The 26,247-nt window shown below is 47.0% G+C and overlaps 1 protein-coding gene across 5 annotated transcripts; it reads right to left on the bottom strand.

The window, feature by feature from the left end:
- Nucleotides 1-1,395: 1,395 nt before the first annotated feature.
- Nucleotides 1,396-26,243, bottom strand: UBE3B (ubiquitin protein ligase E3B). 5 transcript variants are annotated; one of them, XM_056326417.1, is made up of 29 exons: nucleotides 26,106-26,242; nucleotides 25,278-25,433; nucleotides 25,109-25,213; nucleotides 24,400-24,569; nucleotides 24,187-24,307; nucleotides 22,805-22,864; nucleotides 22,313-22,417; nucleotides 22,116-22,212; nucleotides 21,516-21,601; nucleotides 20,770-20,852; nucleotides 19,736-19,841; nucleotides 18,959-19,079; nucleotides 18,148-18,325; nucleotides 17,572-17,741; nucleotides 15,817-15,984; nucleotides 14,823-14,994; nucleotides 13,939-14,057; nucleotides 13,183-13,297; nucleotides 12,680-12,779; nucleotides 11,965-12,084; nucleotides 11,449-11,625; nucleotides 11,246-11,356; nucleotides 10,511-10,648; nucleotides 10,016-10,081; nucleotides 7,565-7,623; nucleotides 5,769-5,951; nucleotides 5,236-5,347; nucleotides 4,778-4,870; nucleotides 1,396-4,293 (listed from the first exon to the last, which is right to left on the bottom strand). In XM_056326417.1, the coding sequence occupies exons 4-29, from the start codon at nucleotides 24,558-24,560 to the stop codon at nucleotides 4,102-4,104; spliced, it is 3,213 nt and encodes a 1,070-aa protein (XP_056182392.1). In that variant the 5' UTR covers nucleotides 24,561-24,569; nucleotides 25,109-25,213; nucleotides 25,278-25,433; nucleotides 26,106-26,242; the 3' UTR covers nucleotides 1,396-4,101. The 5 variants fall into 5 exon arrangements, with proteins under 5 accessions (XP_056182392.1, XP_056182390.1, XP_056182391.1 ...); XM_056326415.1 differs by lacking the exon at nucleotides 25,278-25,433 and having other exon boundaries at nucleotides 25,109-25,192; nucleotides 26,106-26,243; XM_056326416.1 differs by lacking the exon at nucleotides 25,278-25,433 and having other exon boundaries at nucleotides 25,109-25,192; nucleotides 26,010-26,141.
- Nucleotides 26,244-26,247: the final 4 nt, after the last annotated feature.

The following is a 26,247-nucleotide window of genomic DNA, read 5'->3' as shown; positions in this document are numbered from 1 at the left end:
GGACCCCCCAGCATCACTCCCTGCCGGCATCGCCACTGAGGGAGCACCAGCCTCCAGCGATGCTTCCCAGCTCCGTGCCCAGTGTGTGTCTGGTCCCAGCACCACGGCCATGGTCACACTTCGCCTTCAGCCAGCCCCACAGTGTGTGCAGAGCCAGCCCTGGCAAGACGGCGTGGCGCTGGCCCGCCAGGCAGAAGCAGGCATTTTGCAGGCCTGGCTGTTTGCTGCCAGCTTTCTGCCTTGGCAGCATCTGCTGTGGGGTTTCTTTTTGCTGTTTCTGACGGCGCCATATGCCTCAGTGTCAAAACAATGGCGCTTGCACACTGACTGGGAGCCCTCTCCCTCGCTCTCCCCCGAGCTCCCTCTCCCTAGCAAAGCCCGGGCACCCATGGGGTGGCCCTGAGCACCATGGTCCCAGGGCGAGCGCAGCACCATCAGCGCTGCCACACACCAAACCTGAACTTGGGGGGAAGCTGGAGCAGCTGGCACAGCTCCTCACTCCTCCAAGGATGCTTACAGAGCCCGGCAAGGGGAGGAACACCATGCCTACGCTGGTATTAACAACAAACCCCATGTTGGCTCCAGGGGCTGGTCCTTAGGGCAGCTTCTACAATACAGTATTATGAAAAAGAATAATAAAAAAAATATTACAAAGCACAGCCTTGCCCCACAACCTCCCATCTCCCTAAGCCTCCCCAAGCCAAAAAGCTTAAGATTCCTCGGTGTGAAGATGCAGAGTTGGCCCCGCTGGCCACCCAAGCCCAGCTCCAGTGGTTGCAGCAGAGCCTGGGGGCAGCCAGCTTTGCCACCACCCCCCAGTTCTGCCTGCAGCAGAGCTCCTGGAGAAGAGCACTCACCACACGGAGCTTCTGCGCTGCACCCAGACACATGCTGCTCTGCTCTCCTTTGCTTGGCTTTCCAGCCTGCTTCCCTCTCCACTCTTCCCACCACTGGGGGTAGAGCACCACTACCCCCAGTGCCTGCCCTGAGCCAGGCTCACCACCTGCTGCGCCCAAGGAGCACCGATATTCTTGTGCATATACCAACAACCAAAGGCACAGCAACCTGGAAGTCCAAGTAGCAACTCCCCAAGCATATTCCAAGATGCAAGAAGAAAACCTTCGAACAACTCTGCCAGGTCCCTTCAGGCTCAGAGACACTCACAGTGCCTGAAGGAGCTCGCCTCTCAGGGACAACCGGGCACAGGCACCAGGAACGAGCCTGGCCAAAGGGATTTCCCAAGGGACCAGCCCCCTCCATCCCCTGTGTTGCAGCCTCCTGGCAGAGGTACCGGTACCCCCAAAGCTCTGCTTTTCCCTCTGCTGCACGCTCTGAGCAGAAGCATTACATCCAGCAATTTCCCTGCCCCTTGGGAAAGGAAGAAGAGACATCCAATCATCTTACTCATACCAGGTTTATTTTTTCCTTTTCCCTGCATTTCTAATACAAGGGATGTAACCAAGGTCTCCACAGCAGCAAGTCTTCTATAGAAAAAATAGTCATTAATCTCCCATGGCAAACCCATCCCTGCCCTACAAAGAACACCCGTGCAGAATACAGCAGTGCAGGCAGGGACCGATACACGTTCACAGCCTTCTGCTCAGGTAAAAATGTATTAAAGCCTCCCAGTCATACAGAAATCAGCTACTCAAGAGAAATTGCTGCACACACAGCCACCAGGGCGTTTATAGACAATCACGTTTTATACGCTAGCTACAAAATTGGATGTAGTGTCTCGTAGTGCAATATTTCCCGGTTTGGAGGGACCTAGCTAAGTCTGCATTAAGATCTTTTCTAGGAATTGTACTCCTGAGGAATGAAGGAAAAAAAGGGGAGCAAAGATTTTATTTTGCTGCGTTCAACAATTCGCTTCATAGAACAATCATTGTGCTCTATTTAGACACACTGTATTTCCCTAGAAGAAAAAATGAGATTGTGTGCGATATTTTAAACTATGACTGGTACAAGTCAGTGCCTAAACCTCTCCACTACACAGTCACCAACTGGTTAATGCTGAAATGTTCTAGGTAAAAAAAGAAATTAAAAAATTTAGTATCATTAATTTCTCTAGACTCATAGTCCAGCATCTTGGATCCTCTGAATGCAGATATTCCCATCCTCACTAACACTTCTGATCAGTATTACTGAGTTGACACAGAAAAAGGATCCTGACATTGCTTTCCAGATGCATTTCCAGGCTTTGGTTCTAAAAAAAAAAAAACAAGGGTTACTTCTCTGAAAACCAGCTGAAGCAAGACAGAAGAGAAAAAGGAAGCAAAGGCCATCTCTGTACTCTTGGCTGAATGGTGCCAAATATTTTCTGGTCTGTTTGAAATGTGCAATGTATCGTGGAGAGGGTCTAAGAGCCCAGGGAGCCTTCTCTCCATGGAGACCTGTGCTTGCTGAGCACACCTGGGGATGTGAATCCCCAGGAGACGGACTGAGGCAAGCCAGAGGATGAGGTAGGGTACGGCAGCCTTGCACTCGAGCAGCTGCTGCGAGCTGACTTGTGCAGCAAGGCTCTGCAGCCAACCTGCCCGTACGGCACAGAGGGGCCAGGGCGCAGGGTCGCCACTGCCATGTCACGTAAGGAAGGGAAGTCCAGGGGAGATACTAGCAGCCTCTGCGGGAGCTTGTTTTATTAGTGAGCAGCAACAGAGCAAGGGGAGGAGATGCCCGGTTTTTAATCCTCTCCCGAACAGGAGAACATGCATGGCTTTCCTCTGTGCCAGAAACCCAGCAGGGACAGGAGAGGACAGCAGGGTCTCCTCTCACCTGGGCTGAGGCAGCACAAGGGAGCAAGGCTGGGAAGCTGCAGAGACACTTTGCAAATCATGCTCTGGACTTCGTTAGAAATAGCAGGAAGGGTCCACACCTTCCCAACACACACATGTGCACCTCCCCCGCCCTTGCCTTTCGGAACAACCTGAAAAAGCTGCCTGCTACAGGCAAACATCAGCTGTTAAAAATATAAGGCTGGAGACAAAGCGACCAAAATAAATAGTTTGGCAACAAAGCAAATGCGGCTGTTACACAGAGGCCAAGTCCTGGTTTGAAACAGCACATCTCCCTAACAAAAGGGCCTGCAAGCAAAGTGAAAATTCTATCCAAGTAAGAGGAATTTTGCCAGCAGAGGTTTCCAGAGGCTCTCAGCAGGTCGACACATTCCCCTTCCAGAGATCACAGGGGGCACCTGCCCCACTTGAGCACTGTGCTGGGGGGTGAGGGCTGCTTGAGCTCTGCGCCAGCTCCTGTCCTCTGAAAACTAAATAAAATTAAACCTTTTCCGCTCCTGAGAAAAATCAGTCAACCACCCCTTTCGTCCAAAGCACAGGCCCTGGCAAGAGCTTGGCAGAAGCACAGTTGGCTCAGCACACTGACCTCCATGCCTGCTGCTCGAGCTCTTAACCTACAGCACTCTGAAACCTTCCTGAGAATGGCGGGGTCCATCTGCTTCCATTTAACCTGCTGCTTCTCAAGACTGGGCAAGTGGTTTATTCTCTGAGACAAATGCCAAGGCCTTGCAGAGAGCAAGGGCATCAGGAAGCCCCTGCGTGGTACCTGTCCTGAGTGAACGGTGCCCATTTCATGGCACATCCAACACCGCAGCCTCGTGCTCGTCTCCTCGTGGGCTCCGTCATCTTTCTGCCTTTGTGCAGCTTTCCCACAGACTGACTTCTACCCAGTAATAAACTGAACCATCTCCTGGGAAAGGAAAAAAACCACTCCCACAGCAGCAGCTGCCCAGGCTGCACAGCCTGCTGGGGGGTATTACGGTCACTAATCTGACTGGCACTTTTAATGTTCCTTTTATGCTCCCCTGGGGTTTGCTTTTTAAAGACGATTTACGTGGGTGTCAAGTGAAGTGTATTGGGTCAGGCCCATCACCTCCTTCATCCTGGAGCAGTGCCCAAGAGCCAGCCCTGTCTAGCCCAGCAGCTCTTCCCTGTAAGCCTCTATTATCAGCTGCATCTCTCCAGCCCTCGAGTGAGCAGTCACCTCCCGTGGAGCCAATCCACCCTCTGTGCACGAAGGCTTCCACCTCCAGCAGCAGTCAGCAGCTCTGAGAGCCCCCCATTGCGGAGTCCAGGGCCATGGCAACTAGGACAGCTCGAAACCAGTGTTCATGCTGATGGCGTAGCGCAGCTTCTCCCGCAGGATGCTCTTCTTGCTGTAGTTGGGAAGCTTGAGGAGGTTGAAACACGTAGAGGAGGTTGGGAGACGCCCACCTGGCTCTTTCTTGCGGATTGTGAAGAAGCCCCGTAGCACACTGCCCAGCGTGTCACCGGTGTCCTGGAAAAGGGCAGAAACACATCAGTTCTGCACTTCTCTGCTGTGCTGCTTCCAAGCGGGGTGCCTACACACAGGGCAGAGGCACTAACACAAAACCCGTCTGCTGGGAACAGGGAGAGTCCAAACCTCCAAGCCCTGTCCCCCACGACAGCTAGAAAGGAGCTCCTCTTGTAACTGCAACCACCATTACCCCGGCAGGGCCCCTTTCCAGGGTGCACAGGGAACAGGGTAGGGGGAACGGGATGCAGGGAGGTCCCCCAGAAAACCCCACAACCCTGGAGACGGGCAAAAAGAGCCCAAGTGCTGCTGTGTGTGGGCTTGTAGGTGTGGCCATATGCATTACGATAAGGTTGTTTTCACCTTGCCCTGTAAAGCATCTGTCTTTATGCCTTAAGAGGTTCCTGGTCAGACAGAGATGAGGAATCTGGCCAGGGAAGGAGGCCTGGCAGGGGATGCATAAGACATGAGCAAGCAGGGTGCCTACCTGATCGTCAGAGACCTCCACGCAGCGGATGGAAAAAGGAGGCTTGAGGTAGGCAAAGCCCAAAAGCGGAGGCCTGGAGCAGCTGGTAACAAACTGAAAGAGTGACGGACAGTGAAAGACAGCAGCAGTGAGAGCAGCCTGGCTATATGAGACATGCAACTAACACAGTCACAGCAGACAGCTGCTCGGACTGGCATTTGAGTACCCCCCAGTGCAATACTCCTGAGCTTTCGTGCACAGCTCTGCCAGCCTTTGAAAGCCGCGACCTATGCAAGCCTATTCACGGGGACACAAGAGCGTTTCTAGGAACTCTGCTTCCAGGGCTGCCCCTCCGCTGAGAAGCAGGGTGCAGACTTTGAGGTGCCAAGCATTCTGATACTCTGTTAGTGCAGAAAGCACTCAGCTAAGTGGCCCAACCCCCCCAGATCGTAAAGCTGGGCTGAAACGACTGCATTTACCTTGAGAAACATGGCTCTCTCCTCAGGGCTGAAGTCATTAGCTAGGATGTCCCACAGCCAGATGATGACCCGGTGACTCCCGTGGAAGCCCCCATAGTACACCGTGTGTTTTCTGGGGAGAGAAATGTTGCAGCAGGCTTGTGTCCCACTGCAGCAGGAGGGTCACAGCTGCCAGCTGCCAAGCGCTGGAAGGATCAATACCTGCCATGAGTCGGGGTTCACTGCTACAGCAGACACTGCCAGTACTGAGCCCCTGCCAGTACTTACTGGGCACTCGATTAAAGGGAAGGGCAGAGAGAAATTCTGCTCTTAGGAATCAGTGGAAGAAAGGGCCCTTCCCTTTCGTTAGTACTCTGTCCAAGTTAGCTTTAAGGAGCATGTTCTTCAGCTCCATTCGTCTGCTCCTCAGTTTTCAATTAGGAGGAGCAGAAAGTTGTGAAAAAGTCAGTCTCCTGCAAACCTTCAAATAGCTCTGCAATAAAACGGCTTGGTTTGCTGAGCGAGGAGACCAGCAGACCAAGTTGCTCACTTACTTTAAGTCCTCAAGGTCAATCTCAGCGTTGTCACCAGAGATCAGCCGCTGCAACTCTGGTGCAGAAAACATACGAATCCATTCAGGCTTAATGATCGACCTGAATCCACTGATAAGCGCTGCTGTCTGACTCTTGATCTGCGTGTGCATCCGGAAGTGAGCCATGAGATGGATGTAGCTGATCCTGCGCGTGACAGGGAAGACAAGACGGCAGTGAGGGAGCTGGAACAGCAGGGGATACCCACCTCATCGGTGCAGGAACAAGGTTGGTGACCTGTCTCTTCACCCCAAAATGGACTAGCACTGCCTGGAGATTCATTATACTTTCCCTTCCAGGGCCCTGTAAGAAGAGTTGTTCTGCGAGGCTGTGCCCCCACCCGCCACCCCTGGGACTGCCTGCTCATTTCTTAAGAGTTGCTTCTCAACCCAGGGACTAGCTGGTTAATGATCACTTCATCAACCTTGCCCAGACAGCAACTCAGAGGGGCGCATGCATCCAACTCCTCTTTAAAGGATGACATCCCCGTTCAAGGCACTCCTCTAGGTTTGAAAAAAACCCAACTGTCTGGGCTCTGACACCACCTGCACTGAAACCCGTGGCTGCAGAATCGATACACCGAATCAACATGCCAAAAAACACTTAGGAGATTTCCACCTTCCTCCCAGGAGTATGGAAGAGGTGCACTGTTTATCAGAGGGAGGCACCATCAGGCTTCCTCTTCGCACCAACAGTCAAAACAACCCAGCTTGCTGATTCTTTCTTCATCAGCTCCTAGGCAGACACCACCACGATCACACTGACTGGGTTTTCAGCTAGGTCACCTCGCTCCGCCATTAATAGACAGGACTCTTTCTAGACTGCTCCCTCCCAACTACCAATTTGTGTGCACATCTGCACAAAAGCTTCAAAGTTTCTGCTGTAAGCGAGTGGAGCAACATGCAGGACTTTCAACTTTCTCCCTGAGCTGCCTTCTGACAAGCCAGAGAAAGATCCTTTCAAATGCAAACTCCCTGGTCAGAGCTCAGGAAGGGAAAAGACTGGGAACATCAGATTGCAGAGCACGACTAACAAAGACAAATCCTCAGGTAGGATCCAGCTTTCACTTGCCATTAAAGAGAACAACCCCCAGATTATCAGTTCAAACACACATCTGCTTAATAGATAAGATATTTTATCCTGCTTTTATGATCACTGAAGGGTATAGAGAAGAAAAAAAAATATGAAGGGAACAAAAAGGTGGGTTTGGTTTTCAGGCTGTGGAGTTGACATTTACGATAACTATCTAAAAGCTGGTTATCTGTGAAAATAGCTACAGGGCTCAGTGTCTCCTCTGATTTCCTGCGTCTAAAGTACGACTGTCGACTACATTTGAATTCACCACTGTCTCTTCTGAAGAACAGTGCTTTATACAACTGCCACATGTTATCATTCTGAGAAGATCTGTCTGCTCCAAGGTGTCTTTGAGCATCTGTGCCCTCTATGTTCACGACTGTGTGCCTGAATTGCTTTGAATCCATCTGTCTGTATCTATCACCATCATTAAATCCTGCAGAATCTCACAGACTGTGTGCCTTTGACCTCAGAAGCGCTGTTTCAAGAAGTAAATTGTCAATTTTTATTTTGCAAATCAAATTTAATACAATTTCTGCCGATGAACTGTAACCAGTAAATTCTATTAAGATATTTATGTGCTCCTTCTACTCCAGTCTATCTCAATTCATTCCAGATGCAAGCCCAAGGAACTGGAATAAAGTATTTTGCAGTGGTGACCTTAAAAATCTAATTGCTATACTTACTTATTTTCATTGGTAACAGGAATGGTCTTCCCTCCAGGAACAAGTTCATGGCAAACAAGCTGAGGGAAGAAATGATTGTATTGCTAATTACTGCCTGGAACCACAATGGAAAGAAATGCCATGCTAAGCTGTTACCTCCCCATAAAACATTTATTTTTACAATAAAACAGTAGGATTTAAAATTTAAGTAATAATCCTGCTTCTGCCTTGAACCAGTTTCACTTAACTATTAACATAGTAATTGAACAGTAGGGAACTCTGACTCTCCCACCAGTGGAGCCAGCCCCTCTTCAAGGAAGCCTCCTCTCTAGTCTGATCCATCACTGCTGAACTGCACACAAATCAATTCGAAGAGCCTTGGGGGACTGTCACAATCCCAGGATCCAGAGGCTGAACAAGCTCAGAGCCTTCACGTAGCTCAGTGTAACAGTGCAATCCAAAGCTGTCTGCTCCACAGGTCTCATCGGGGGCCACCGGAGTGACAGAGCTCCCTGGAGTTCACTGTCCCTCAAGCTGGGCACTCAAGGCGTGAAGCAGAGAGCACTCAAAAAGTGAGACAGCTGAGAAGTATCTCCTCCCTGCCCTGCCAAGGCCTGGTGCTGAGCTGACAGCGCTGCTCTGAGAGAGCGGCAGGCACCCTCTAGGTGTTTGCCACGGCAGAAGAGTCACGACTCCTCTTGCACCAATGCTACGAGGCAGAAAGTCATCACTTGTGAAGAGTGGGCTCTGCGCTCCAGTTTTCAGGTGACTTCCAAGGTCAGAAGGGAGCCCAGCACAGGGAATGAGCTCAGCTCCCCATGCCCAAACAGAGCTGTACCTTGCAGGGACACACAAGTTCATTCAGGAACCACAGGGTTACCCCACCTGGCCGCTTCGGCATGGCCAAAGCACAAGACAGACCTGGTTTGTTTGGAAGCTTTGCATGCTGCTGCCTTCAATGTCTTACTGCTGGGCTGCTTCCTACCTTTATTTTTCAGGTGGAAAAACCCCTCAAAGCTGAAATTTCAGCAACCTTGAGGCAGCAACGAGGTGTTCAGTTCAGCCCACTGTGCAGCAGATGCAGCCTCTCACTCATTCAAAGCAGGGCTGGATCAGTACTCAGCTGTCTTCCCATCCACACTCGCAGCTTGGCGGGTGCATTTACACTGCTATCGCTGCTATCAGACATATGCAAGCTAGGCCCAAACTAGCCATTTTAGGAATAAGAAACTGCAGCATGCAAAGCTCTCAAGGACAAGCTGCCCCAGATAAACACTCTGTGACTTAGTGGTCTCGGAGCTCTGAGCCACTGGATCTACACTGCTAACAGTGCCCGGGCTTAGCACTAGCTGGAATCTCCCCACAGAATTTGCAGCAGCAACAGAGAGGGAAGGCATTTTTATCTTATCTATCCATATTTTCCAGCTATGCACACATAGCATCACAGAACCCAGGGCTCAAGTGCAACCAAGTACCTTCAAGCCTTCATAAGGGACTGACAAACAGCCTTTTCCTCTCAAGGCCAAGAGACCTCCTGACACGCTTCAAGTTTCTCTGACAGAAACTGCTACGTTTGAAGAAAAGGAATTCCTCCCCACTCACACAGATTCTTCTTTTTAAAAAAAGAGGGAAACCAGTTATGCAGGGAAAGCAGAGAACAATGTTTCTCAACTAGAAAGGAAAAAAAACTGGCAATAGAAAAATTAAGGGTCAAGAAGGCAACCTTTTTCTGCGGAAAAAGCTGTTCTCTGCCCACAGCTAAATATTGAATGAAGTTAGAGAATCCTATGGCTGAGTTCAGAGAACCTCTGAAGCTGAGCCAGCCTTTCAGTGCGGGCTTTTTTTTTTTTTTGGTAAAATGAGAGCAGAGCTAAGTCCTGACCACAATCAAACACAAGGTCATTTACTATTCAGTCCCCTCAGGATTCTTGTTCAGATGGGCTACACAGAGCATCCACCTGACATACTCAGAAACACAAGTAACAGAGTCAAAAGCACTCCATGCAGCATGAGCTTGGACAGACTGCCTGACTTTCAGATGCAAAAGACCAGGTCTCAGAAAGCTCAGCAGAGAATAAATAGCTGTCTTCTGCTGGCAAGTCAGACTGCAGGTGTATTTCTCTGCTCAAAGGACGCTAATAAAAGCTACAGCACCTCTGCTCAGGAGTCAAATCTAGTTCTGCTGCCAATTGCTAATATTCACAAGCTGCCACTTCTGGCACCACAGCAGTGGGCAATGATCCTCAGGATCCCTCCCAGTGCTTCAAAGGCTCTTCCTGGTAGCATCAGCCCGACAAGCAAGGCAGATACTCCCATGGCAGAGCAGCTACGCTCTATCCAGGAGAAACAGGGACTGCCTGAGCCAGGGCTGTGGACTCTGTCAGTGCCCAGAATTCTGCTCGCCACCACCAAGCACGAAGAGGGTGTTTGGAACAAAGCAGATATAAGATCCAACACTGAATGAAAACCCACCTGACCCATCACATCTTCATCGTAGGACAACGTTAAGCCCAAGTCACTGATATCACCATCATACCGCTAGAGGAACAGAGAAAGGGAAAGAAGGTCAGTGTTCAGCAGCAGGAACAGCAGTTCTGTATTTCTGTATTACTCTAAGTAATTACTGTAAGTACACTAAGTGATCCTCAGCAGGCACCAGGCACCAAAGCATAACAAATACATGACTTGCTCTAGGTTAATGGGGAGCCTGCACAAGAACTGAGGCTAAAACTTGAGATTTCCCCGATTCCCAGTTCTCAGGTTTACACCTTCAGACTCCTTTCTCATCCCTGCTTGCCCCAGTAAAAACAGAGGATGGCCACCTCTCGACTTCCTTCAGAAAACCCAGTTACTTTCAAGGAGTTTTTAAAGATGATCGGTACCCCAAAGGCATTTGCAAATCTAGTATTTCTAGCAGCAACCAGTGATAAGGGAGTTGAACAACAATAAGAAAAGTAATGCTCAAACCTTAATTGAAGTGAGATTTTTATAGAACTCTGAGTCCAAGGAGGGAAGTTCATCTACGGAGCTGTAGAAGACACTGTGGTGGTGCCCAAGTAGCTGACTCAAAAAGAAGGAAGCAAACGGTACATCCACAACTATTCCCTACAGACAACAAAAATGCATAGGTCAGGTCCCACCGCATACTTGTTATGTGCAGCATCTTTAGTTACCTACGAGGCCTGCAGGCAGATTACATGTTGTGGAACAAGTGCAAAGATGCAAGACATCGAAATCAGCTAAGAAAACCACATCCTTTAAAAACTGATTAATTAGTGGAGCAGGTGCAAAAAGACACCAGGGGAAACTGCATGTTTCCTTTGAAAGAACTACCTTACATGGAGAGTGTCATTCCCTCCTCCATTTAGCCACATGTCCCTTCGTGTAAGGTATCAACAAATGGATACTTGTTAAGGGGGTGACACCAAAATAACTATCCCAGCTAGTGTCCCTAGCACTAAGAAAAATAATCACAGTATATGCCAAGTTTTACTGCCAAGATTATTTTTAATACATGCCAGAAGAAGTGCCAGGCTGCTCCACCATCAGTATCTTTATACAAATAATTTTTTGAAACTCACCTCTTCAGTAATACCTCTGCAAGCATCTGGCTCTCAAAGGCAAGGGGCACCATCACAGAACTGCATCTGAATAGTACTGTACCAACAGTGACAACTGCCTAATATGATGCTTTTGGCTCACCTCATATACAGCCTTCCCAAGCATCTTCCCTACAAACTCGAAGAGCTGTAGGTAGTTCTCATGAATGTAGGATGTTGGGGATGGATACAGCCTCTCATCACCACTGGTTGTCTGCACACAAAGAGAGATAACAGCACAGTGAGCCAGTCTGTTTCTGTCTGCAATGGGTCATCACGGTCAGCATCTGCAGCCCTGTGTCATACCTTGAACAAGTTGAGGGCAGGGTCAAACACTTTTTTAATTATCTCTTCCAGAAACTCTTTGAAAACACCATCTTGGTCAATACCAGCCTCATCAACTCCCAGATCATTCACAAACTTCACTCTGATCACTCCTTTCATGGCATTCTGGGAAAGCTGCCGTAGCTGTTCATATCCATCCTGCACAGACCAGAAGAGCCAGAGGACAATCACACAGAGAGACATATAGAACATCCATGCAGGCATACAGCAGAGACAGGAGACTGAAATCTGCATTAGTCATTGAATTTTGTCTTCAAAAAGACCAGCATTTTCGTAGCCAAACCTCCAGGTTTGGAGCAGTCTGAACTGAACTAAGGTCCAGCATTTTCCTGTAACATGACTTCATACAAAAGCAGACAGAACTGACACTGGGTCCCTCAACACCCACAGAGAAGGTAGAAACGTATTCACACCCCATACTCTTATCAGGCCAAGTTACTGGCTTGCTGGTTGGCTTCTGCAAGCCAGGTCACTCACCTCCAGCATACGTGAGCGGCGGATAGTGATGTGTGTCACATGAGGTGATGCGGAGCTAGTTTCAACCAGCCCAAGCTTCTCCTTCTCCTTTGTAACCATGTTTCGGAAAAGCAGCACCCTCTTAAAAAAAAAAAACAAACAAATATAAAAGCCTTCACCTACAAGGATCCTTATCCTCCAGTGCAGCGGGGCTGCCAGATGCTCCTGACACACACCCAGAACTAGCTCCTGGCTGTCCTGTTCCCATGTAGCCCCAATAATGTCACGGCCACCTACTCATTAGAAATAGTGGGATCTACCACCTTGTTCACCAGTGGATTCGGGAAATCCTTGAAGCTCTGCTTTGGGAGGGACAGGGTATTGACCATACTGAAAACAAAAGCACCTTTCCTATCACCACATAAAAATCTGTCATTTCTGCAGATTTGCTACCTGCAAAAAGACACTCTTCTTTTTTCTCCAAAGCCATGTCACGCACTGCAGGATGACTCTATGCAGCTGCCCACACAAAATAAGCTCTTTCTCAGTGAGAGAAACCAAGACAGTTTAGAGGAAATATACTGGGGAGAGTGGAGGTGAAGGAGAGGACTTCTGTTCAACTGGCACTTCAATCACAAGCTCTGTCACAAAATGCTCAAGATGCATGTCCCTTCCATCCCATGCCACCCAGGTCACTGGCTTTTCAGCCCCCACCCTCTGCCCCTGTCCCACTCACGTTCTTGTGGGGAATGACGTGTGGGATGTACTGCAGGAGCAGCTGGGCTCGTTTCCTGTCCTTGTCCAGCTCCTGGAAGAGCACGCTGGGTTTGAGGTCCCTTTACAAAGAAAGGCACAGATTCAGAGATCCCTGAGAAATGCCCAAGTGTAGTAAATAGCTGGGGGTAGTAGAGAGAAGAAACTTGTAATGATTTCAAAAACAATTCAGGTGCTCAGGTGGATGCATCTAAGGCGGCCAGAAACACTCGACCTGTTAGGTGCTGAGTCAGTTTTCAAAGCACCACCCTCCATGAGCAGCAGCTAACCCTTACATCAGAGAAGAGAAGCACAATAGGAGAGGTATCCTTAAACGCAAACACAGGGATCTGTTCTCACCTTGATCTCAGGGGTAGGATAAGAGTCACGCAGTTTAAAGTAAGGTATCCCAAACCCTAAGGGGAGCTGGTGCACTGGGACAAGCACACAGCTACACACGATCCTTGCCTTGAGCTGGATACTTACTTGCGTAACCAGTGATCCTCGGGAGCAAAACGCCTGCGGCAGTCCCTTTCATACAAGACCATGAGCCAGCCATGGACAGAATGAAACAGCTCCAGGGTCTCCCCTCTGGCATTCTCTGAACAAAAGGAACAAAGCAGCAATGTCCAGGCACCCTAGGTAACAGGAGTGTCCAAGAGCAACACGTTGATCATCTGTCTCACACTAATAAGGCAGGTGTATTTCTCCTAATCTCCACTGCCTTCAGAGGGAAGGAAGAGATTTTGTGCCTCCCAGAAGACAGACAGCGTCGTCTTTGATCAAAGTGAAAAAAACCTCTTAGCCACATCAAAGCCATCACAACAGAAATGGACTATCTCATCTAATTATGAGAACTGAGTTGCACCCAAATTATACCAGCATACAGATCAACGCTAGACGTCTAGAGACTCTAGCAAGTCTGCTCTGCTTTGTCAAAACACTATATTATTCTTATCCAATACATGGCCCAGTCATGCTAAACTTAAGTCTTTGGCAAAAAACAACATGCCCATCATGTCTGTTACACAAATTCTTACTGGAAATAGAAAAGTGTGCTGTATGCGGTGCCAAGCACGACAGTAGCATCTGGACACCAAAAGACTGGGACATATTCTCATGCCATACCACGTAATATGTTTTTTTGTGCAAAGTAATAATTAGCAGAAGCTTCACATTCCAAAATTAATGTAATTTGTTGTTCTGAGGTTAACATCAGCTCAAGCTACTAAAAGCACTTACCTACAATTCCATCCCAGATCATCTTAAATACAAAAGAATTCAGAAAAGATGAGATGGTAACAAGCTCTTCCAGTTTGAATGAAATCTGCTCTTCATAGACTTCTATGTCATCAAGAATCCTATCAGAGAAAACAAATGCAAATGTGCAAGTGTAAATTTAATTCCCTTTTGAAATTTTCATAAAGGCGCATCATCCTTTAGCAGTAGCTCTTATTTCTATGACAACTGACACCCATGAGGATCTGAAGTCATAAACAACTAAACCTTATTTATTGATTTTGATTGATATCTGATCCTAACAGAAGACAGTATGAAAGCTCCAAGACACAAGCACAGCCAGTATTTTGTAGTTAAAAGGAACTATGTACTCATCCCCAGGAAAACTTTATCATTCAAGCTAAGAAAACTGTCTCTACTGACCAGCAAGGGTAATTTTCCACCCCCTTCACATCCTTTGTGTTGTGTGAGTCTGAGCGAGACAGCAAAGGGCTTTTAAACAGAAGCACATAAGCTGGGGAGCTTTTTTGCAGCAGTATTATAACATTTTTCTTCAAAGCTTATCCGGACTCAAAGTGTTTACTTTGGACTGACACAATCGTTGCCCGTAGGCAGGAGAAGAAACGTTTCTTTCCTCTCCCTAGCCAGTGCTGTAACATTTTCTTACCAGTTCAGCCAGCTGTATATTCCTGAACCAGCACATGATTGAAGGGGAAAGTCCTTTTGAAGTCTTTTATTTCTCAGGACTATCCAAAAAGCTTGCTGCTTTACTCTGCCTAGCTATCGTTGTGCAAAGGCAGCAATACCTTAACTATTCCTCTTGAAACTTAAGGAATGCAACAGCTTCACGGTACAAATCTAGACAGCACCCTCTGCTTGCTACCTACGTGATAAGGTGGCGGGAGCAGTCACAGAAGAGCATCAACATGGCCAGCAGCCTCTTGGATTCCTCTGTGTCATTATTCAAGCACTCCAAGAAGAGTTTTAACCCACCCTGTGGTCCCAGCTCACAGATAAAAGCCCATAATTTGGGCAACAGATCATCCAGGTAAGTGAGGCCTAGCAATGGAAAAATACAAAGCACACTCAGTAAAGCTTGCTCTGCCTGCTCATTCACGCAGGGTTAGAGAGACGAACATGACTTGGAGCCGAAAGATCCTTTTGCAAAGCAACACCTCACTTGAAGGGAAGTTAAGCGTCGCATTTGGCTCCCGAGCCTGTCTGCATTAAACAGGAGATGTATAATCACCAGGAAAGCAGAACAAAGCTTTTAACGAGACATTAACTGTTTGCACATCTGAAGCTCTTTCCCACTAATTATTTTGCAGCTTTAGAAAAGAATTAATTCCCACGATCCAATCACCATTACAGCCATCTTAAGAGATGAGAACACAAAGAACAGGGTTGTACCTGTGGTCACCATTATAGCCACAAACAAAACACCCGAGGCTCTGGACTCATTTCTCTGCTCTAGCCACCAGACCAAAACAGTGCTTATCTCCTCCTCCATCCATTCCTAAGACAGGTAATTTGTTCTTGAGACGTATGAAAGCACTCAGTGTTTCCACCACATAAAGATTAATATTGCTAGGCTTCTCAAAAACACTGACTCAGTCTTAAGTTTGATACAGAGTAAGCAAGGTTTCATTATAGGAAAACTTGCTTCAATTTGTATTCTGGAGAGTTAATGCTTGATAAAGAAGTGATGAATGTTATTGATCAGATGTACAATTCAGGATGGAACAAGCCTTCCACCCAGCTAGTCAATAAACTGTTGTCAGTAATAAAACTACCAACAAGTCAACAGAATTTAATAAGAAAAATCTATTTTTCCCCCCCTCCACATTTCAAGTGATTGGAAAAGTGCAGATGTGTCCTGACCTGTGAGTATCTGCAGGCGGATCTGCGTGAGCGTTGTGAGCGTGGTTTGGTACAGCACACAGATACTGCACACCTTCTGCACTTCTGCCGAGTCCACTCGCTTGCCTCCGACAGGCTTGAGAATGTTGCGGACAGATGCAGACTTCTGGAAAGCTCTCTTGAAAAGATCTGGTGACAGAGAAGCACAGAAGAAGTGCTATTCAAAACCATTTCTTATGCTCAGCCACTCAGCAGCCTTGCAATAAAGTGGATTTTAGCAGACTGGGTCACTCCACAGACAGGAGGTTTTGGTGGACTTTTCTCAGCACAGCGCACAGCTGCTACCAATGCAAAAGCATACTGCAGTGGGGGTCTTAGCCTAGAAACTTCACCAAAACTTGCCATCAAATTTGCCAATGACACCGACCTCTGTGGTGCAGTCAACACACCAGAGGGAAGGGGTGACATCCAGAGAAAGCTCAGCAGGCCTGAGAGCTGGGCCCGTGCAAAACTCACGAAGTCCAACAAGGCCAAGTGCAAAGTCCTGCACGTGGCTCAGGGCAATCCCAAACACAAATCCAGGCTTGGCAGGGAATGGATTGACAGTATCCCTGAGGATAAGGACTTGGGGGGGGGGGGGGGGCTGGTTGACAAGAAGCTCAACACGACCTGGCACTGTGTGTCTGCAGCCCAGAAAGCCAACCAAATCCTGGGTTGCTGCAAAAGCATGGCCATAACTTTGAGGGAGGGGATTGTCCCCCTCTGCTCCGCTCTCGTGAGACCCCACCTGCAGGACTGCATCTAGCTCTAGGGCCAACAACATAAGAAGGATGTGGACCTATTAGAGGCCAGAGGAGGCCATGAAGATGATCTGAGGGTTGGAGCACCTCTCCTACGAGGACAGGCTGAGAGAGTTGGGGTTGTTCAGCCTGGTGAAGAGAGGGCTCCGGGGAGACCTCAGAGCACCTTCCAGTACCTAAAGGGGCTGCCAAGAAAGCTAGAGAACGGCTTTTTACAGGGTGTGTAGCGACAGGACAAGGGGGAATGGCTTTATACTGGAAGAAGGCAGATTTAGATCAGATATAAGGAAGAAATTCTTTACTGTGAGGGTGGTGGGACACTGGTACAGGGTGCCCCGAGAAGCTGTGGGTGCCCCATCCCTGGCAGTGCCCAAGGCCACCCTGGATGGAGCTTGGAGCAACCTGGGCTGGCGGAAGGTGTCCCTGCCCGTGGCAGGGCATTGGAGTGAGATGGTCTTTAAGGTCCCTTCCAACCCAAACCATTCTAGGAATCTATGATTCTAACTGCAATAAGTAATGACCACAGGATCTAGTGCTACAAGCAGCAGCTAGAAAATAGCCAGATTACAACTATCTTATTCCAAATGCTCTTCTGCAGAATCACCATGCACCACAGGCCCAGGAGCCAGCTTCACCTTGCTTTTCACCTGTGAAGCTGGTCTCCCATCTTGCCTTGGGAAGTACTAAGTTATGCAGTAAGCACTTCAGCTACTTGAGAAACAATAAAAAGATCTGCTAAAATAAGCAAGTATTTTCAAAGCACAAAAGTAAGAGACTTGCCCCAGGTCACAGAGACATCCTGAGCAGGAATTACAAATAGGAGAGATCATATCCCCACCTAAGCAGCAGCAGCCGCTGCAAGTAATTACTCAAAGCTTTTAGCATAAGTGGAAAAGTCAAAGCCCTGTGACTCTCAGAGAGACAAAGACACACGTGCACGCACACACACAAAATAAAGCAACCCTCCAGAACTGACTCTTCATAGGAAGGCTGTTCTGTGGGGAAACTGGCTGTGTTGGCAGCTGAGCTATTTCCTGATTCTCCAGCAATTTCTTGCTGAGCACATCACTGAAGAGGATGCGGATCATATGGACTCCCCAGAGATGCTGCAGTTGCTTTGTCAGCAGAGGCATGGACTCATTCAATCTGAAAGACAAGTCAGAGAGACATGTTAGAAGGCAGGCTGGAATAAAACACCAGACAGTGATACTTCAGTGCATCTAGCTCACAGTCAAAAATGGGAGTATGCACCCATCATACAGCTGGTCCTCACAGAAGAGATGACACACAGGTTCTACATCAGGTGTAGCAGCATGGCCACTATTTACCAGTCTAATTATACTAAATTAATTTCCTCATGTAATAGTCTGTATATGAATGTAACAGTTTATGCTGTATAGATATAACCTGAAATACCCAAGAAGTTTTTCTGAATAGAATCATGCTGTTCATCTCAAAACCTAAGATACACTGCAGCATTTAAAAAAAAAAAAAAAGAAAAAGAAAAACAAGAGGCTTAATCATCTGTCACCATAAGGTCCTCCTCACTTACCCATAATCCACAGTCTGTGAAAACCAGCCCAGAACAGGATGCCAGTGGGTGAGGTTGGATTTCTTTTGTGAAACGTACTTCTGGCAGTAGGAGAGCATGTGAATGAGCACACCCACAAAATGAGCTGTCTCCTCCTCAAGAACTTTATCATTCAAGGAGCCCAAGTACACAAGATTACCTGGTAGAATGACCAGCACAGCAAGACTTAAAAGAGGAACAGATGCTGCAGGACAGTGGTTACAGACATAATAGATTAAATAACTCACACTCTTTTTCAAATCCAGGAGAGGATTTCTGTGAAGAATGACTATTAGAGCTACCCTGCAGCAGCCATTTCCAGCACACACCAACCACTAAAGTGGCATGTCATTCTGGCTGCCTTCTCATCTGTACCTCACCAACACCTTCTACAAAGTACTATAAGCTACAGATGATCCATGGTTATTCCAGTGTTCCAACTGTTCCTCTTGTTACTTTTACAGAAACGTGAACTTAATATTTTAGTAGCATGTCTATTTAGGGATGTTAGATTCAAGTCTGCTACGCTACGAGACTTTGAGTCCAAGTGAAAAGCTAGTGGAGATAATACTTCACAGTTTAGGCTTGATGACATGTATGCAAGAGCAAGTCTTTCCATTTGCAAGGGCCTTAAACCATGTATGCAATATCCCAAAATACATCTCAGTTATTATTTAGAAATACCTAAATAGGGATAAAAGAATTATGATATGGAGGCAGCTTGGACCCATGGAGAGAGATCTGACTTAAGACTCTCAAGCACAGCAAAAAAAAAAGTGTTACAGGCACTCACCTAACAAACAAAGAGTGTGACTTCCTTCTAAGCACACGCAGACATCTCGGCATTGTGCTTCACGACTTAGAAATAGGATGAACTTGCGGAAAAGATCATGAGATTCTATCACTGCCAGACGCTGAAAAACAGAATTTAACTGCCTGTGAGGCTGAGAAGCACCACACAGAACAACCACGCCTGATCTGCTTTCAGCAGTTTGGACTATCTTTTCTTCCTAAATAAAGCAGCAAGCTGAGACTGCTGCGCTGAAGAGAACAAGTGTTTGACATGAAGCTGTTCCAGGAAATAAAAAACCTTGCAGGTGAATAGGCCATGAGCTGCAGACAGACCTTTGCAATTGCCTGTCTGCAAGAACACAGAACGTCCATTTGGCACAAAACTTGCCTGTCTGTATCAAGCTACACAGAGGAGCAGTCACATTAAATTGGATTAGTGGACAGCCTACTAATTAGCATCACAGATCCTCTGCCACACAACAGACCGATTTTTGCTTTTGTTCTGTCTATGGTTACAGAAATGAAAGAACAATAACATGCAAAAATATTTTATTTGTTTATTTTAGGGCAGTTCAGCCCATCATCCCACTGGTGTTAATAACTTCTGTGGTATTAGAAAGCCAGAGTATCTGGAGGATGTAAGGATCAAATGCTTCCACAACAGAGAGTTGAAACTGGCAGAGAGAGAAATGCCAACACTCCGTTCCAAGAGCTGATAAAATGGAATAACAAGGGGCCTTATGTGTGATATCCTGTGGACTTTTGGGTACTCACTTACCTCAGGTGTTAGAGTAGTAAGATGAGTCATTATAGCAGGCACAGACATAATGTGGATCAGAAACGACCTCAACAGATTGTCCGAAAACTGTGCGGCAATCACAGGGCTACAGAGAGACAGATACTTCAGTGCAAGTAATCTGACCTAGCAAAGTAAGATGCAGTCTTTAATCGAGCCGTTCAGAACTGGTTGCTGATTCTACCCTCATCAAGGGGCATCACTGGAAAAAGAACATTCACTTACGCTTCTGTTATCACAGCAAGTTCACAAAATTGCTTAGCACTCAAAGGAATACACAGCACATCCGTACCACCCAGAGCACTCTAAGGGTTACACAGTTCATCTAAGTTCCCCTTCTCCTTGCTGCTGTAAAATCAGTAATTAAATAGTTTTCCTTAAGAAATTAGGCAATGCATTCAAGGACATCCACTGCTACTCTACTGAATGTCACAACTTCACCATCCCAGCAGTGACACTACAGAAGGGAAGTGGCACACAATTAACCACTGAAGTCTTAACAGAATGCTCATTTGTGGCTGCAGATTTCCAAAGTGAAAGAGACATCAGCTCTGCAAAGATAAGGTCAGGACAATGGCATACTTCTCTTATTTTTAAGAGAACAGACTGAACCATCAGAAAGACCAGCAACCAGCTCTTGTTTCAGGGACCAACTTTGCCCCTGCAAACTGAGTAACAGGTCCAGCTGCATCAGCAGTTCATTGTGAAGAGGCACAACCATACTTACTTAGGGAATGCCAGTCCCTTCTGATGGCTCAACAGAAAGACATATCGATCTCGTACTCTGAACTGAATTGCACTCCAAAGTCTAGGCTCATACGAATACTAATTACTGACTTGAGAGCATTCTGATCTGAAAAAGGATGGCAGGAAAGCGAGCTATTTGCCTAAAGCAGCTTCTTTCACCAACGATACCCTTAATGGCACAAAGAGACTGGCAGAATGAGAAGCCTTCAAAAAACACAATAAATACAACTTTGGCTGCCTATCATCCCAAGCAGCTCTGGCTGCCTTACCGCAATGCAAGAGAGAAGATGGCAGTTAAAGAGCCTTTGGACAAGGAAGGTCTGGATCTTGCCAAGCCATTAGTTAGCAAAATCTGGAATAAAAAAAAAGAAAAAACAAGACCTCCTGCAGTACTCAAAGAATTACGATTACTCTTGAAAGACGTTAAGTTTATTTTCAGAGCAGAGAAAAAGAATGCCAAAGCAACCTAAAAACAAGTTACTACAAGTAATTTGGCAGAACCAGAAGGGCTTCAGGTTAATAATGGCATAACAGAGAAACTGCAATCAAATCAGACACTCTGCAATACTTACTTCTCTAGGACCTGTACCCAGAGGGTTCCCAGGCCTTTTAAAATTAACAGGCAAGGCTCATAGCTGCCAGTAATATAATTCTCATTTAAAAGAATAAGAAAAATTACATCAGTTCCTTTCCCCAACAGAACAGTAAACAAACCAAATCCATACAATATGTCAGTAACAGAGTTTGGAAGAAATAGTCAAGACTCTTTCCTGCCCATCTCATTATGGGATGGTTAAGTAGGATTTAGATCCAGCAGTAGCGACAAAAAGGAGACTGTGTATTTGGTCTTAGGTGGGGAGACTCTGCTTTATTGCCTTGAAGAAAAGTATGACCATACACAAATCACCAGTGTTCCACAACTAGCTTCTACCTGACACACCACCACAGAGATCATAAAAGCTTCCTCAGAACAGGGACCACAGCACAGACGTAACTGTATCGGCCTAAGACTGACCTGCAGCACAGAATAAAATCCCTTCTGATTTAGATGTCCCATGATGTTTGCACAGATGTGGTTCATGGCAGGCCTCAGGGTTTCACCTTCCGGGTTAAAACACTGATGTTACTAAAACAGCATCACAGCTTCACTCTTCGCTTCCTTACACACTATAAAACAGTTTATCAGTTCATAAGCCCTTCCTGCACAAAGTCCTCGCCCTTATATGCAAAACCACCATTTTAGCAGCATTTAACGTCAAGTCTTGTTTAAGGTACGAGTCTCATTTCCTTACGATGCTCGTCTACCTTCTCTATGTGTATTTCCTACAAAACCCCAGAGCTAAAAGCGTATTCCATTACCCTCTGAACACTTCTTGTGTGTGGGATTTTGAAGCATTAGAAGAATGTTGTAACAACTGTTGCTGTTCCAAGGGAAATAGCCCGTCTAATCTCAGCGGAATCCTTGTTGCCCATTCTATGCTTTGTGCAAGCACAGAAACATAGTGAACCTTTGTGGCAAGCGTGGGGAGAAGACAAGGTGCAGAAACAGCATTCCATGGATTTTAATAGCAAGTCCTGAATCAGTGGCTTAAAGTATTAAATTGGATGCACCAACCTTTTCCCCGAAGGATTTTCCACGTAGAAGTGTCTGTGAAGGTGACAAGCATTGTGAGGTGCAAATTGACCAGTCTGGAGTCTTGTAGGATGTCAGGCTGTGATATCAAACACCAGTGTTAATAAATAAATTAGCTTTGTGCCAAACTACAGAACTGTAAATGCAGGGAGACAAAAGACCAAGAAAACGTTCCTTACCTTAAGCTGCTTGAGAAATTCACAGCAAAACCACAAAATGTCTTTGATCTGTTTGATCCATAAGAGCGTAAGATCCTTGGAGAGTGCCAGTGACACATACCACACCTGAGGAAGGCAGGATACAAACAGGAGCAGCATTAGCATTTGTGCTACAGATTGGCAGAACACATTACCGGAAGTTTTTGACAAAACAACCTCCCCAGTGTCCTACTGAACCCAGCAGTTATTTCTCTCCCCAAAATTATTCACTGGTCAAAGCATACCACCCACCACAGAAAGAAGTTGCCCTTTAACTCCTATAGCTGTACACAAAGTAAAAATATTAGAGGAATACTAAAGAACTTGTCCAAACTTCCACCGTGGAGTATCAGCAGTGTTCAGGGGCTTTTGAAAGCTAAAAATTCAAATATCGCCAACCTAAATCCCCGCACATAGAATTGAAAAAATAAAATAACCCTCCCACCCCCAAACAAAAAAACACATCCTGCTGACCTTGGGCTCATTCTCAACATCCATACTATTAAGAATACAACGGCACAGCTTTTCAAATCTCTGGGAAAAATAAAGAAAAAAAGAAAAAAAAGGTGGCATTAGTTCTAACTCCAGGAAGGGCTATTCCGGAAAAGCACTAGGAACAGCTCAGCAGAGGGAGCAAAATATCTCAACAACAAATGCTCCAAACACATTCTCTACAGACAGTGCCGATGGCTCCTTCCCCGAGAGTGCACCTACACATCAGGCTACAGCTGTGCAGAAGAGTCTCCTTCTTGAACAGAGTTTTCATCAACAAGAAGAATTTCTGCCTTCCCTGCTGAACTGCCTCCCTCAATAGCATGGGCTGAAGCCAGGAAAAGCATCTTCCTGTTAGGGTTCAGCTCGAACAGCTTAAAGCTAATGAGTGCAGCGGTGTGCTTCAAATTCCTGACCATGACGGCTCTCAGCAGAACTCAGTGATCGCATCCACAACTCCTTAATTATTCTTTCAGTCCAGTTGTATTCGCCACATGCCTGCAAGTTATAAAGCCATTCTGAGCTACAGAATTGGCTTCTGTGGTTATGCTGAGAGCAGTGTCCAGAAATAGAGTGGAATCGAGCACAGTCTAGTCCTCTGCCCAGCAAAGGACTGACTCGCTGCGGGAAGGGGAAGAGGAAGTAGAACAGATGTATTTCAGCAATGCACCCAATTACTCTAATGCTTCGAACGGATGCCAGGCACTTGAGAAGTTTATATGTAATAATCACCTTTTTTTTTTTTTGATGCTGTACATACAGAATACTGCATTTGCAGCACTTGCACCATCATCAACAGGAGTTCAAGGAACAGAGATTAATAAAAACAAAAAAGTCACCCACCGCTGCTGCAATTTTAAATACAGCCTTTCATTTTCTAATTGTTTTCCTTACAATTAGCCCCGAGTTTCCTGGGGCAAATATCATCATCCATAGACACTACAGCAAAGGGCTTCACTCTGAAACCACACATTCAGGGCACGGTCAGAAAAGCAGCTGCAATACAAACAGCCTGCATGCTACACTGTGCCAGAACAGCTCTTTGTGAGTCTGCCACAATGTACCTGCCTGGGGAACCGAGGCAGCTGACAAAATCTGCTCAGTTACTGAAGTTGGCACGGTCACCAGGAAAAGCATTCATTAAACTACACCCTGAATATGGAACTGCTACTAAAAAATTCAAGGGTTCTTCTATTTCATTCCTACAGGCAGATCTCTCCAAGGACTAGGAGACAGAGATCACATTTCTGAAGGCAAAATTTATCACAGGAACCTACATGATCACTAGATACCTAATTAAACATATTTAACATGCCTAAATATGTCCTCAGAAGAAGAAAAGCACGTCAGAGTAGCAACCTTACCTCTTTGTCCTCTTTATGATTAAATACAAACAGCAGTTTCCTAGCAATTCTGAAGATAGAAAGAGCACTTCTTTTACTTGAACCAGATTCATTTGCCCCAAAGAAATCCTCTACTTCTCTCCTACCAAAGTGGGAAAAACAAGCACTGGTAGTTAAAAATCAAGCACACCTCTCCAGATAAGAGCAAAGCACAGCAGGTAGCATTTCACACACCTTATCTCCCTCTGCAGGCGGCATCGACAGAGAAATCTCCTGATCAAAGCTTGGATCTGGACTGCAGCACGCTCCCTCTCCTTCAGCTCCCTCCGCTCCTCCCGAGCCTGCCGTGCTTTGTCAAGGAACTGGGCTTTGGAGGACTGGCTCGCACTGAACATTTTTATAACCTACCAAAAGACCAACTTAAGGAAACAAAGAATCGTTGCAGGAAACACCTGGAAAACTAGGAGCACAGTGGACAAAACACACAGGCAAGCGTAATTCTTTATATTACTTCTGAACCAACTACTGCATCCAAGATTTAAGTAGGGGAAGTGGAATACCCGAAAACATAGGAAGAAGCGTGTGTAAAATACAGCCTAGGCAAAGGCAAAGTTACTTGTCAATGGGACCACAATAAGAACACACAAATACCGATACCATTTCAGCAAAGCTCACAACCTAATATGGGCAGATTTTAAGAGAAAAAAATATCAAAAAAAATCAGTGTGTTGTCATTGTGTTCCACTCCTTGTACTCCAGCTCCCCTTTCCAGTCTTCATTATTTTCATTTTCTTGTTTACAGATAACATACGAGAACAATTCTATAGGCAAGGATACAAGGGAAAGGGCACAAGGGATGCTCGGAAGCTAATATATTGCCACTTAACAAGACAAAATGCAGAGAGTCAACAAAAGCTTTATAAATACTTGACAACGAACTTACCTGAGGGAGTTACTTCTTCAAAAGAAGCATATGATAATCATTTATACACAAACATGATCCTCATCCACTGGCTTTGGGCAGCTCCTGCACAGATAAGCACATTACCTACAGATGATTTGAGGATTTAGTCTTTACCTCTGCAGTTCTAAGCCGTTTTGGTGAGACTTACCTCTCACTATACCCTCAAGAAAATGTTAAATCAGAAAAGCTTCAGGCAAGGACAAGTGGTACCATCGCTCAGTTGTGATCACTGGCACAGGTAGCTCCTCACACTTCAGAGTGGAGAAGAAATAATTTGATAGGTGCCAAATACAGATATTAAGGCCTGTAGGCACAGGACAAGGGGTAATGGTTTTAAACTAAAAAAGAGGGCAGATTTAGATTAGATATTAGGAAGAAATACTTTACTGTGAGGGTGGTGGGACACTGACACAGGCTGCCCAGAGCAGCTGTGGGTGCCCCATCCCTGGAGGTGCTCAAGGCCAGGCTGCATGGGGCTGGGAGCAACCTGGGCTGGTGGAAGGTGTCCCTGCCCGTGGCAGGGGGGTGGAACTAGATGAGCTTTAAGGTCCCCTCCCACCCATTCTATGATTCTCTGGAAAGCAAAGGCCAGCCTCAAGCATGCCAGGGACCTCAACACCGCCAAGACCTGAGCAGCTGCCACCCCAGAGCGAGTGTTTCCCACCTCCCCAGAGAGCAGGACCCATGAGCCACCCCCACAGCGCCAGAACCGGCCTCCAACACTTCAGGACCTGTCGCAGCTGGTAGCAAAGCGGCCACCAGAGCCCCCCCTCGGCCCCACACGCCCACCCCACAGCCCTCGCAGGCCCAAAGCGCCTGCCGCGCAGCCCCCCCCCGCCGGGCCCCAGGCGCCTGCCCCCTCTCCCCACAGCCCCCTCACCCTCGGACCGAGGCATGGCCGGGCCCGGCAGCCCCGGCGCAGCTCCGCCGCCCGCCAGCCCGAGGCCCGCAGCCCCGTTGCCCGGCAGCCTCGTACCCCGTGTCCGCGCTCAGGGTCCGGCCGGCAACCCGCGCTGCCGCTGCCGTTCCGCCCGACAGCTCCACTCGGCTCGGCACAGCCCGAACAGCCGCCTCAGGGCCCGCTGCTGCCTGGCCGGGCCGCGCTGCACTCCCCCTCC

This window comes from Falco biarmicus, chromosome 1 (assembly GCF_023638135.1).
Source record: "Falco biarmicus isolate bFalBia1 chromosome 1, bFalBia1.pri, whole genome shotgun sequence".
Lineage (NCBI taxonomy): Eukaryota > Metazoa > Chordata > Aves > Falconiformes > Falconidae > Falco > Falco biarmicus.
Note: the sequence above shows the minus strand (reverse complement) of the source record. Positions and strands in the feature narration are given on the sequence as shown.

What these genes read in the sequence shown, in the direction of transcription:
- UBE3B (XM_056326415.1), bottom strand. Translation starts at nt 24,560, where the DNA reads ATGTTCAGTGCGAGCCAGTCCTCCAAAGCCCAGTTCCTTGACAAAGCA. An exon ending in TCACAGACTGTGGATTATGG is followed by an intron (nt 17,742 to 18,147) that starts GTAAGTGAGGAG and finishes CTTGTCTTTCAG; the next exon opens with ATTGAATGAGTCCATGCCTC. An exon ending in TTGGGAAGGCTGTATATGAG is followed by an intron (nt 10,649 to 11,245) that starts GTGAGCCAAAAG and finishes TGTTGTCTGTAG; the next exon opens with GGAATAGTTGTGGATGTACC.